This window comes from Stegostoma tigrinum, chromosome 23 (genome assembly GCF_030684315.1).
Source record: "Stegostoma tigrinum isolate sSteTig4 chromosome 23, sSteTig4.hap1, whole genome shotgun sequence".
In the NCBI taxonomy this organism is placed as follows: Eukaryota; Metazoa; Chordata; class Chondrichthyes; order Orectolobiformes; family Stegostomatidae; genus Stegostoma; species Stegostoma tigrinum.
In genome coordinates, this window is record NC_081376.1 from 42,289,176 (window position 1) to 42,301,462 (window position 12,287).

The 12,287-nt window shown below is 39.3% G+C and overlaps 1 protein-coding gene and 1 pseudogene across 6 annotated transcripts in view; one reads left to right on the forward strand and one right to left on the reverse strand.

Moving 5' to 3' along the window:
* axin1 (axin 1) overlaps window positions 1-12,287 on the forward strand; it is a 288,963-nt gene that overhangs the window by 249,814 nt on the left and 26,862 nt on the right. For all 6 annotated transcript variants that reach the window (XM_059654106.1, XM_059654105.1, XM_059654110.1 and 3 more), the window contains one exon: window positions 7,854-7,991. In XM_059654106.1, coding sequence (XP_059510089.1) covers window positions 7,854-7,991 — 138 coding nt within the window. The remainder of the gene's footprint in view (window positions 1-7,853; window positions 7,992-12,287) is intronic.
* On the reverse strand, window positions 8,363-8,859 carry LOC125462210 (large ribosomal subunit protein uL15-like; annotated as a pseudogene).

The following is a 12,287-nucleotide window of genomic DNA, read 5'->3' on the forward strand; positions in this document are numbered from 1 at the left end:
TTTTTTACATGCAAAGAATAAAAGTATTTGTGTAGACAATATTGTATTTCAGCATCTAGTTCGGTGTTGAAAATTGGGGTATTATGAGGTCTCCAATCTGGTATTCCCACACTATCTACTGCATGTTTGAACTGTGTGCTGTAACTAAGAATGGGGTGACTAATGGATATAACAGTCTTAGTATTCATTGTCAGTTCGCATCTGTCAAATTTTAAGTGACCAAATCAGTAAAAAAAATTATTAAAGAACAATTTGTATGATGTACTGGCAACTTCTTTATCTACAACATATCTGTAGAAGATTACCTTGAAAATTTAGATTTGTTGGATAATGTTGAATAGTTCCACATTGCTGTGCAATTGAGTCTTTGTTTTGCCGAACCTACAAAAAAAAATTGCATTAGCCACTTATATCATTATGTGACATTACAGGTCTGGAACCAAGTTCTAAGCAGATTCCAAGAAATGGAGATGGCTGTTGTTTGTAAATGAATTAAGCCAGACAGAATTATATATGTATAATTGTGAATTTGCAACCAAAGTGAAAAAATTAAACAAGTTTGAGGTTGTAGTCAATAATCTGTACTATATGCACTCCAACTTTGACTTCAGTATTTGAAGGTTTGTGCCTTAATTGGTTTGGAGAACTAGAGTAACATGCGACATTTCAGTGTCGCTATTAACCACAGTTTTATTTATCATGATCCTAAACTTGTTGAATGTCAGTGCACTGTTCGCTGAAGTAAGGAATCTCTGCCAATGACATAATAGAGAGTTAGTTTCTAGCTGTTCTGACTTGCGATAGCTTCGCGCAACGATAATCAGATTGGGTTTAATTCCATCAGTACAGTCATAAGTTCTTCACCAGAAACAGCTTGGATTCTCTCAATCTCTACTCTGTTCACATTCAGTATGGCAAAAGTAAATCCACCATCAAACTAATCTTATTAAGAGAGTTCAGTTAGCTTTGGCTTTAAATTAGATTATATTTATCCTTAAGCTGCAGAAGACCCAGTCTTCCGTTTTGCTCATTTGCTTGTGAATAGCTACAACGATTGGGCACTGGCTATTCCCAGCTGCGCAGCCCTCTGTTCATTCACATTGCTGCTTTTACTGCATGGTTGCTGCAGAGAAGCCTCGACTGATCAGCCTTATCCGGATGTGATTCTGTTTTATTCATCACTTCTAAAAAGATGAAATTGAATAGGGGAAAATTGGTTGGCTTTGCCACAAGTTAGATCTGAAATAAAAGATATATCCAAGTAGGTTATCTTAGCTTGTCTTCATAGCTTAACAATAAAATGTTACAATTTACACAAAATCTGTGATGCCCTTCATCTGACTTCAAAGCACTGAATCATTTGAGATGTAAATCTACTGATATTTCAACTATAGCAATGAGATATATTTAGAACTTGGGCATAAAAGCTAAACTTGAAGCAAGGGAAAAATAAATGTCAGTTTTGAAAAGAAGGGCACAACATGCTATTAAATTCCCAGCTTTTATCCTCACAATTAAGGTCTCTCAAATAGCACTGTAGCTCAATAAAAGTGAAGAATGGACACTGAGTAACAAAAAAAAGGTTTCAGCATATAGTAAATGTAACAGCGGGGGTGTAAGGGAGCCTGAGAGAAGATTTCCTGTGTTCACTGCGTATAATGAAATAAACTTAATTAAAAGCCACATTTTATGAATGCTGTTACGTAATCCTCAGAAAATCATCCTCTGTGGTTATTGATGTAATATTCTGACTTACGTCTGTGTATGCATATATCATTTAGGCAATAATGTAAGTTTAGCCAACCCGCCTAGTGGGAAACTGAGTGGATTGAATCAAATACCCATTTTAAGCCCCTGTCTAATGATTGATTTGCATTGATTTCAGACAGTGCACTTTTGAGTTCTGGGTTCAGCCATTCTAGTCCTGTCAGTTTCCCACAGGTGATATAGGTTAAAATTAACCTGATTTATGTTTTGAAAGAGCATTCTGCTGTTCTGTTTGTCCCTGATGTGGCTGTTAACCAGGCATAGATTTTGCAGAATAATTTTACTGTCTAATTGTTATTTCCTAAAGCTGCTACAGCAACTTTGACTATTTTTGTGCATGTAATTTTTCTTCTAAATATACATAACTCTCCCCAACACTGTTAACCAGTCTAACTGGGTGAATTGACGTTTTTCACTTCAAAACTACAGCTCTCATTTGTTACCTTAAATACTTGTAATTCACCTGAAATTGCCATCCAACTGTAGCAGTGTTTGCTTAAATTTCTGAAGTTACAATTCATACAAATTTATGACCATACTGTTGTGATCCTTACTTGTGAAACTCTGTCAAACTTGATGATCACAGTACAGCTATAAGGTCAATGAAGGGAAAATTAGGTTTGACAAATTAGTTATAGCCATACAGCACAGAAACAGGTCCTTTGGTTCAACTCATCTGTACCTCCACCACTTCCTCTGGCAGCTCGTTCCATACAGATTGTGCCCTCTGAATGTCCTGGGTGGCAAGATCTCCTCTGATTCTGACCATAAGGCTACTCTACAGCCTCCTGTTCTCCAGGAGAACAATTCCCAGCCTATTTAGCCTCTGTCAATAACTCAAACCCTCCAGCCTTGGTACGTTCTTGTAAATCTTTTTCTGCACCCTTTCAAGTTTAACAACATCCTTCCTATAGAAGGGCAACCAGAATTAAACATGGTATTCTGAAAGTGGCCTTACAGTTGCAAGGTGATGTCCTAACTCCTATACGCAAGTGTTCTAACCAATGAAGTCAAGCATGCCATAGGCTGCCTTCACCATCCAGTCTACCTGCAAATCCACCTTTTAAGGACTATGTACCTGCATCCTAGGTCTCTTTATTCAGCGACGCTGCCCAGGCTTTTACCATGAACTGTATAAGTCCTGGATAATAAAATGTGAGGCTGGATGAACACAGCAGGCCAAGCAGCATCTCAGGAGCATTTTATTCTGCTGTGTTCATCCAGCCTCACATTTTATTAGCTTTTGTGCTCCTGAGATGCTGCTTGGCCTGCTGTGTTCATCCAGCCTCACATTTTATTATCTTGGAATCTCCAGCATCTGCAGTTCCCATTATCTCTGTATAAGTCCTGCCCTGGTTTGCCTTACCAAAATGCAACACCTCACATTTATTTAAATTAAACTCCATCTGCCACTCCTCCGCCCATTGGCCCATCTGATCAAGGCCCCATTGTACTGTTATCACTGACCACTGCTCCATCTATTTTGGTGTCATCAACAAACTTACTAACCATGCCTCCTATACTCACACCCAAATCATCCACATAAACTGTGAAAAGCAGGAAACCTGGCATCGGTCATGCTCTTTGAGGAGGTAACAAACTGGTTAGATGGAAGGAAACCAGTAGCTGTACTACATTTGGGTTTCCTTCAGGCATTTGCGATATTGTTTATAAGGCTACTTTTTTTAGTAAGATGAGAGCCTAAAGATAGTATATTAACATGGCTGGGGTATTGGCTAATTAATAGAAGACAGAGTAAGCATAAAAGAGACATTTTCAGGATGGCAATCTGTGTGCTGACGATTTGAATTAACGGTGTGAATGTAGTGTCACAAAGTTTGCAACTGTCAAAAATTGTTAGGAAGACAAGTATTGAGCCTGACAACCTACAAAGGCATTCAAGACATTGAGTGATTGGATGTATACTTGGTAAATGGAATAAAGTATGGGATAATGTAAGATTACTCACCTTTGGCAGAAAGACTAAAAGAGCTGCATGTTATTTAAATTTTGAAAGATGGCAGGTGGCTCCAACACCTTATGGCCTGTCATGTGTAAATCTTAAATATCTAGCATTCAAGTTCAGGTAATGCAGAAGGAAAATGATCTTTATTTCAAAGGGACTGGAGTGTAAAGATCAGCAAGTCTTGTTAAAACTATACAAGACACCAGTCAACCCACACTGAAATATCGTGAACAGTTTTGACCCCTTTATTTAAGGGAGCATACTTTGACATTGGAGGCATTCAGAAGACTCGCTAGGTTGATGCCAAGTTTGAAGGGATTTTCTTATGAGGAGAGTTTGAGTAGGTTGGGCTTGTATTCATTGGCATTCAGAAGAATCAGAGGAGATCTTGCCACCCAGGACTGGTATTGAACCTGGTGCTGTGAGGCAGTAATGCTAACCACTGAGCCACCATGCCACTGTGCACTTGAGAATACAAACAATTAGTGCATAAATATGTTAAACAAGGCAGGATGTCATGTGAAGCAGTGTTTTCACAGGATAAATCTATCAGTCTTCCATTACTCCACACTATGGTAATTCTGTGGATGGTATGAAATTCAATCTTGCTGCCTGTCCATAGGGAGATTGCGTTGGACTGTGCCTGTAACAGTTGTGAAGTTTTGTGAAGTATTTTTCACAATATCTTGTTGTACAAAAGTAGGTGGCCCAGTGAAATCACCAGATTTGGACAAGAACAAGATTTGGATTCAAGTCATGCTACAGTAGACAAAAACGGTGTTTTAAGGCCCAAAAGGAAAGCAACTCGGAACAGCCTAAAAATAATCCAATTTCAGCACTGCAGGATGAAATACATTATTGTATTTTATGCATTTTCATAACTTTGCCAATAGGGCAATTTAAGTGTTAATAGTTTGGTTTGTATGTACGATTTCTGCACAAACCTCATACCAAGGTGGCTAAGTATGGTAATGTAGTCACAAATTTCAAATATGCATCCTATCCCCAGAATCTGATTCATAACATGTAAGAACAGAAATAGGACATCATCCATCAAGTCTGATCTGCCATTGCATTAGATTTTGACTGATCTGATAACCCTCAATTCTATGTCCAAGCCTTTTCTCCATAACTGTTGATGCTCTAACTAATTAGAAATCTATCTCTAACACAGCCTCAACAGTAAAGAATTCCACCGATTCACTACCTTCAAAGAAAAAACTCCACTTCTGTCTTAAATCGGAGACCCCTAACTCTGATATTATGCTGTCTGCCCCTAGACTCTCCCAGAAGGGGAAAGGAAAGGTGAAAACTTCTCCATATGTAGCCTGATAAGCCTCCTAAAAAGTCTTGTACCTTCCATTAATGTCTCCTTTGATTCTTCTAAATGCCAAGGAATACAAACCCAACTTTAAAATGTTTCGTGGATGCTGTGTATACGGACCTGGCTTTAGACCCCGTAGTGTGTGTCAATGCAAAGAAATCTGAATTTTAAACACCTCCCAACTATGAAGTATTTAAAATTACCTGAACTAGATTTTAGGTAGTAAGAATTGGGCCACCTTGAGGCTATTTCTCAATCTAACAGGTATGAAGCAAATTTTAGTGGGACTAATTGGAGTTTTAATGTTAATCACTTATGTCAACAAAGGTTACTCTGTAGGATGTTTAATACAAAAGTTTAACTGACAGTTTAGGTGCCAGTGAGTGATATGCTCCTCTTTTCCTGTCCATGTTGTAACAAAGCTCCAGCAGTAAAAATTTATCCCCGTATGCCACATTTTTTTGTCAATTGCCCTGTAATGAAATCCTGAATCAACCAATGTTATGTGAAGCTCCACATTTGCACAATTATCCTATGTATTTTAATCCACCCTAGCTAATCGGGCTGTTCCATTTGACTTTGTCTATTAGTCCTAAATTTTCTATGTTGAATCTACAACCTTGTCCCATTTAATTTCAACAGGGATTATATTTCCTTTGTAAGACTTTCCAAGACCTAACAAGATGACATCTCAGATAGTTGCATTATGGGTTGGGTTCAAGTTTGTGGAATAACAGGAGTATTAGTAACATAAATACAAATTTGGCTGAGTGATAGGAAACAGCTTGCAGTAGCTAAAATATGTCTTCTTGATTGGAGGAATCGTTGTAGCAAAATACCCCTGCAGTTGTTGTTAGGATCCTTCTTGATACATAATACAGTAATCTCCCTGATATCCAGTACACGTGGAGAAGGGGACTGCCAGCTGGCTGAACCTGACATTTACATGAGCAGTACTAGTGGGTCAACCCACTGCTGCCACGAGGGGAATGCGCGTTTTAAAAGAGAACAGCCAGGGCCACTCATAGATAGCTATGTCTGGCCATAATAGGTGATTCTACATTTATCAAAAAGATAAGCATTAAACTTGCTTTAATAAAGCATCTGATCTATCATGCCCTTCCACTAGCTGATTCCAGTTAAGTACCTGTTATCTGGATCCCTAACATCTGGAATTCCCCTTTTGAATCTTGGATGTCAGTTGCATGAAAACACCAGATGCTTATCATCCATCATGGGAATTTTACTATAATAACCTAAGCTGTGGTATTCAGGGCACATTTTCAACATTTGTGAATGATCTCAAACTTTTCAGTGCTTCCCAGTTTCGTCAAGATGGTGTGGAACTTTGAAGATTGATAGAGTGGATGGAAAATAGTAGATTTGTGAAACAATTTGATTGCAAAGAAAAATGTAAAAAAATAGACCACAAATCTACAAGGGATACAGGAGCAGAAGGACCAGGGAGTATGTACCACTTAGTCAATGAAGGTGGCAGGACATGTTGAGGAACTAGTTAATAAGCTTACAGATTTCCAGGCTTTAATAATGGAAGTATCTGTTATAAAAGCAAAGATATGTTAAGTTAAGTTACGTTTATGTTAAGTTTACGTAGCACAATGGTGTGGCCTCAGTTAGGGTATTGTGTTTAGTTCTGGTCACCTCACTTTTGGGAAGATGCAGGGCAATAGTCAGTGCCAAAAATTCCCGAGAATGTTTTCGGTGACCATGGATGTAGATAGATTGGAGACATTAGTACTGCTTTCCTTTGAAAAGAGAAGGATGAGATCAAATTTGATCATATTTGAAACTGAGGTGTCTATCGGAAGTAGATGAGGAAAAACCTTTCTCGATGGTGGAACGATTAAGGACAAGTGGAACTGACACAAGGTAGTTGATAAAAGAAGCGATGCCAGCGTGGTAAAAATATTTTTCATGTTACCGTTGCTTCTTTTATCAATTGCCTGGTATTTAAATTGGTTAGAATCTTGAATGTGCTGCCTGAGTGTGTGGTGGAGGCTGGTTTAATCAGTGCGTGAATAGGGTATTGGATTGCTACCTGATGCCACAGGGAGAAGGCAGAGTAGTGCCACAGGTTGATTGCTCCTATGGTGAGCTAATGCAGAAATGATTGAGTCCCTCCTGTGCAATTAGATCTGTGATTCTGTGAAGTTTTTCTCGTTTTCATTCATGGCCTGATGCCTGGTATCAGAGTTTAATGCCTTTTCCTTGCACTGCCTCCAAATGTTGATTGTCCCTTGCTAACTAAAGCTTGATACAACACCCAAGGTTTTATTACAATTTTCTTTGCTGCAGGATTAGTATACAAATTAGTGTAGATTTGAAATTTGTTTGGTTTTGTTGATATATTGTTGCAGACCAACTTTAGTATCCATTTCTATACTAGCTGTGAAGCTTTTTCATGTCTTGCCTTTTTATTCCTCTGCAATGCATTAGATCTATGTAAATCTGCCCTTTTTCTTGGCAACTTGCTCTGTAATTTCCAATTTGCATTTCCCAGATCCACTAACTATGCTCGTTTGGTACCATTTTGCTCTAAGCTAACTGTATAAAATTGAAACCTCCAAGTGATTTTTTTTTTGTGATCTTAGAAAGGGAAACTGTTGCTTTCATAATTCTTGTAAAGCTGGATCTTGTTTCTCATGTGTTTTCAACATGAATTGAAATGCAATTAGCTCACTTCAATATTTTACCGGCTTGCTGTGAGAGCAGTTCTTTCAGAAAATTGTATCGATATCAGCTCTTAATCAGCTTGTAATCTCTTGATCTTCCTAGCGCACGTATCGGATGCCAAAGGATATCCACGTTGAACCAGAAAAGTTTGCTGCAGAACTCATCAGTCGCCTGGAAAGTGTACTGCGAGAACGAGAGGCAGAGGAAAAGCTGGAAGAACGGCTAAAACGCGTAAGAGCGGTAAGTTTTGCGATGAGAATTTAAACCCTTACTTAAATCCATCTTAACTCATCAGACTGAAATGAAATCTTTAAATGCAAATTTAAGGCAGTATTTGTCTGGCTTTCTCATTTGTTGCAATGTATCTTATTCTTGTTTGTATAGTTTTGCTATGTGGCAACTGAGACCCTGATAACCAAAAATAAGCCAGAAGTACTACAATTAGGAGATCCCCATGAAGTTACCTGGCACAAATTCATTCAAGATATCATAAGTACATCTTTCAATACATTAGCCCCCACAGAGTACTTAAAAATGCATACATTTATTTTTAAATCTGTGCATCCAGACTTAAATTACTTTTAGTTTTGGAAACATATTAGTATGCCCAATTATAAAACTTTTGCCATCAATATACAGGCTCCACTGACTCCTTTGATTTTCTTTTTAGCTTTCCAGCTGAAGAATTTTGCCTTGGCAATAACTGGTTGTTCAGACAGCCTACCTTTTGTGAAACTGTATAGTAACCATCATGTACACACCATCAATAATAGGTGCCAGTCTTTCAGGTTTCTTGGCACAATTTAATCAGGTCTGTTCACTGACCAGTGTTCATACCTTCTCCAGATTTATAATCAGGCAGAACAACTAATACTCCTTGAGATGATAATGTTCCATGTTAGCTTTTCCAAAGAACCTGGATAATATCTATCGAAGTTGATTCTGTGATGGTGCATGCCACCAGCATTTCTACATCACCAGGATGTTTCCTGTGTTTACCAATTTGGCCATGACCATGGCTAACATGTCCTCTCAGCTTTCTGTTTTTCTCAATCTGAATGGCGGCATCTTGGGTGATAGAATTCTGAAAATTTGGCAATTTTTGCATTATGTGCTTATGCTTCTAATGCATTGTAATACATAGTAAGTTTTACTGTGCCTATTTTTCCACCTTATTACATTTATTTTTTTTTTGCCTCTTTTAATGAATGTAATAGAATGGAAAGGTAATCTGTAAACCCTAACCTGTTTCACAAAGCACTGAATTGTTTGTGTTGGTTAATGTATTCGTACTTCTGAAAAAATGGTGATTCCTGCCTATTTTCTCTTTCTCAAGGTGTTGTTTGAATGACTAGTTGGTCTAAAATTACTGCTGCAGGTTCAAGTATTTCTTGGCAGCCATATTATGGTTATTTGGTCTAGTGAAATAAATCTGTGCAACTGTTTCTGTTTTCAGTGATCTTCGAGTGTTTTATCCCCTACATGAATAGTACAACTTAATTTTAAGATATTAGGTAGTTTTCCTTAAGAATTTTTGAATGAAATGTTGATGTTCAGAATAATAAAGAATTCATTGGTAACAATCTGTAGTGAAGCAGCTAACATTCATAGAACATAGAGCATTACAGCACAGTACAGGCCCTTCGGCCCTCGATGTGGTGCCGACCTGTCATACCGATCTCAAGCCCATCTAACCTACACTATTCCATTTACGTCCATATGTTTGTCCAATGACGACTTAAATGTACCTAAAGTTGGCGAATCTACTACCTTTGCAGGCAAAGCGTTCCATTCCCTTACTACTCTGAGTAAAGAAACCACCTCTAACATCTGTCCTATATCTTTCACCCCTCAATTTAAAGCTATGCCCCCTCGTGCTTGCCGTCACCATCCTTGGATAAAGGCTCTCCCTATCTAACCCTCTGATTATTTTATATATCTCAATTAAGTCACCTCTCAACCACCTTCTCTGTAATGAAAACAGCTTCAAGTCCCACAGCCTTTCCTCGTAAGACCTTCCCTCCATACCAGGCAACATCCTAGTAAATCTCCTCTGCATCCTTTCCAAAGCTTCCACATCCTTCTTATAATGCGGTGACCAGAACTGTACACAATACTCCAAGTGCAGCCGCACCAGAGTTTTGTACAGCTTCACCATAACCTCTTGGTTCCGGAACGCGATCTCTCTATTAATAAAAGCTAAAACACTGTATGCCTTCTTAACAGCCCTGTCAACCTGGGTGGCAACTTTCAAGGATCTGTGTACATGGACACCGAGATCTCTCTGCTCATCTACACTACTAAGAATCTTACCATTAGCCCTGTACTTTGCATTCTGGTTACTCCTACCAAAGTGCATCACCTCACACTTGTCTGCATTAAACTCCATTTGCCACCTCCTCAGCCCAGCTCTGCAGCTTATCTATGTCTCTCTGCAACCTACAGCATCCTTCGTCACTATCCACAACTCCACCGACCTTAGTGTCGTCTGCAAATTTACTAACCCATCCTTCTACGCCCTCATCCAGGTCATTTATAAAAATGACAAACAGCAGTGGACCCAACACCGACCCTTGCGGTACACCACTAGTAACTGCTCTCCAGGATGAGCATTTCCCATCAACTACCACCCTCTGTCTTCTTTCAGCAAGCCAATTTCCGATCCAAACTGCTATATCTCCCACAATTCCATTTCTCCGCATTTTGTGCAATAGCCTATTGTGGGGAACCTTATCGAACGCCTTGCTGAAATCCATATACACCACATCAACCGGTTTACTCTCATCTACCTGTTTGGTCACCTTCTCAAAGAACTCAATAAGGTTTGTGAGGCACGACCTTCCCTTCACAAAATCGTGCTGACTATCCCTAATCAGTTTATCCTTTTCTAGATGATTATAAGTCCAATCCCTTATAACCTTTTCCAACACTTTACCAACAACTGAGGTAAGGCTCACTGGTCTGTAATTACCAGGGTTGTCTCTACTCCCCTTCTTGAACAGGGGAACCACATTTGCTATCCTCCAGTCATCTGGCACTATTCCTGTAGACAATGACAAGTTAAAGATCAATGCCAAAGGCTCGGCAATCTCCTCCCTGGCTTCCCAGAGGATTCGAGGATAAATCCCATCCGGCCCAGGGGACTTATCTATCTTCACCTTCTGAAGGATTTCTAATACCTCTTCCATGTGAACCTCAATCCCACCTAGTCTAGTAGCCTGTATCTCAGTATTGTCCTCGACAACATTGTCGTTTTCTAGAGTGAATACTGTTGAAAAATATTCATTTAGCGCTTCCCCTATCTCATCTGACTCCACACACAACTTACCACTACTATCCTTGATTGGTCCTAATCTTACTTTCGTCATTCTTTTATTTCTTAAATACCTATAGAAAGCCTTAGGGTTTACCCTGATCCTCTCCGCCAACAACTTCTCGTGTCTCCTCCTGGCTCTTCTGAGCTCTCTCTTTAGATCTTTCCTGGCTACCGCGTAGCCCTCAAGTGCCCTAACTGAGCCTTCACATCTCATCCTAACATAAGCCTTCTTCCTCTTGACCAGAGATTCCACCTCCTTCGTAAACCCCGGCTCCTGCACTCTACAGTTTCCTCCCTGCCTGACAGGTACATATTTATCTAGGACACCACAGGAGCTTTTCCTTGAATAAGCTCCAAGTTTCTAATGTGCCCATCCCCTGCAGTTTCCTTCCCCATTCTATGCTCCCTAAATCTTGCCTAATCTCATCGTAATTGCCTTTCCCCCAGCTATAACTCTTGCCCAGTGGTATACACCTATCCCTTTCCATCACTAAAGTAAACATAACAGAATTGTGATCGCTATCACCAAAGTGCTCACCTACTTCCAAATCTAACACCTGGCCGTGCTCATTACCCAGTACCAAATCTAATGTGACTTCGCCCCTTGTTGGCCTATCTACATACTGTGTCAGGAAGCCCTCCTGCACACTCTGGACAAAAACTGACCCATCTATAGTACTCGAACTATAGTGTTCCCAGTCAATATCTGGAAAGTTGAAGTCCCCCGTGACAACTCCCCTGTCTCTCTCAATTTATCATCACCAATCAGATGGGGGTAGGAGAAAGGTAGAAGGAAAATATCTTTGGGCAGTTTGTGATTAGGGTTTTTAAAACAATTTGTGATGCTTACGCACCTCTTGTATAGTTTCATGAAGTGCACAGTACGTTTGAGTAACATTAGTATTTAGCTGGCTATATCCTGTGATGTAGTTAGTAATTGATTTAACTTATTTCTTTAATCAGAAAAGAGCCTGTGAGATTGTTTATGTGCCTTTTGCTGCAAATTGCAATCTACTTACAAAATAACAATATCTGTAGTTGGTGGCTAGTTTAAAGATGCTAATGTTCATCATTTGTAAACTGATCCTATAGTGCCATCTGCAGGCCTGTCACGTAATTTAGTATCACTTCCTCAATCACAATGCTTTCACAATTCACCGCACTTGACTTTTTGTTTATTATCCAGTTATTAATATCATTTTTATGTGGCAGCTAAGATT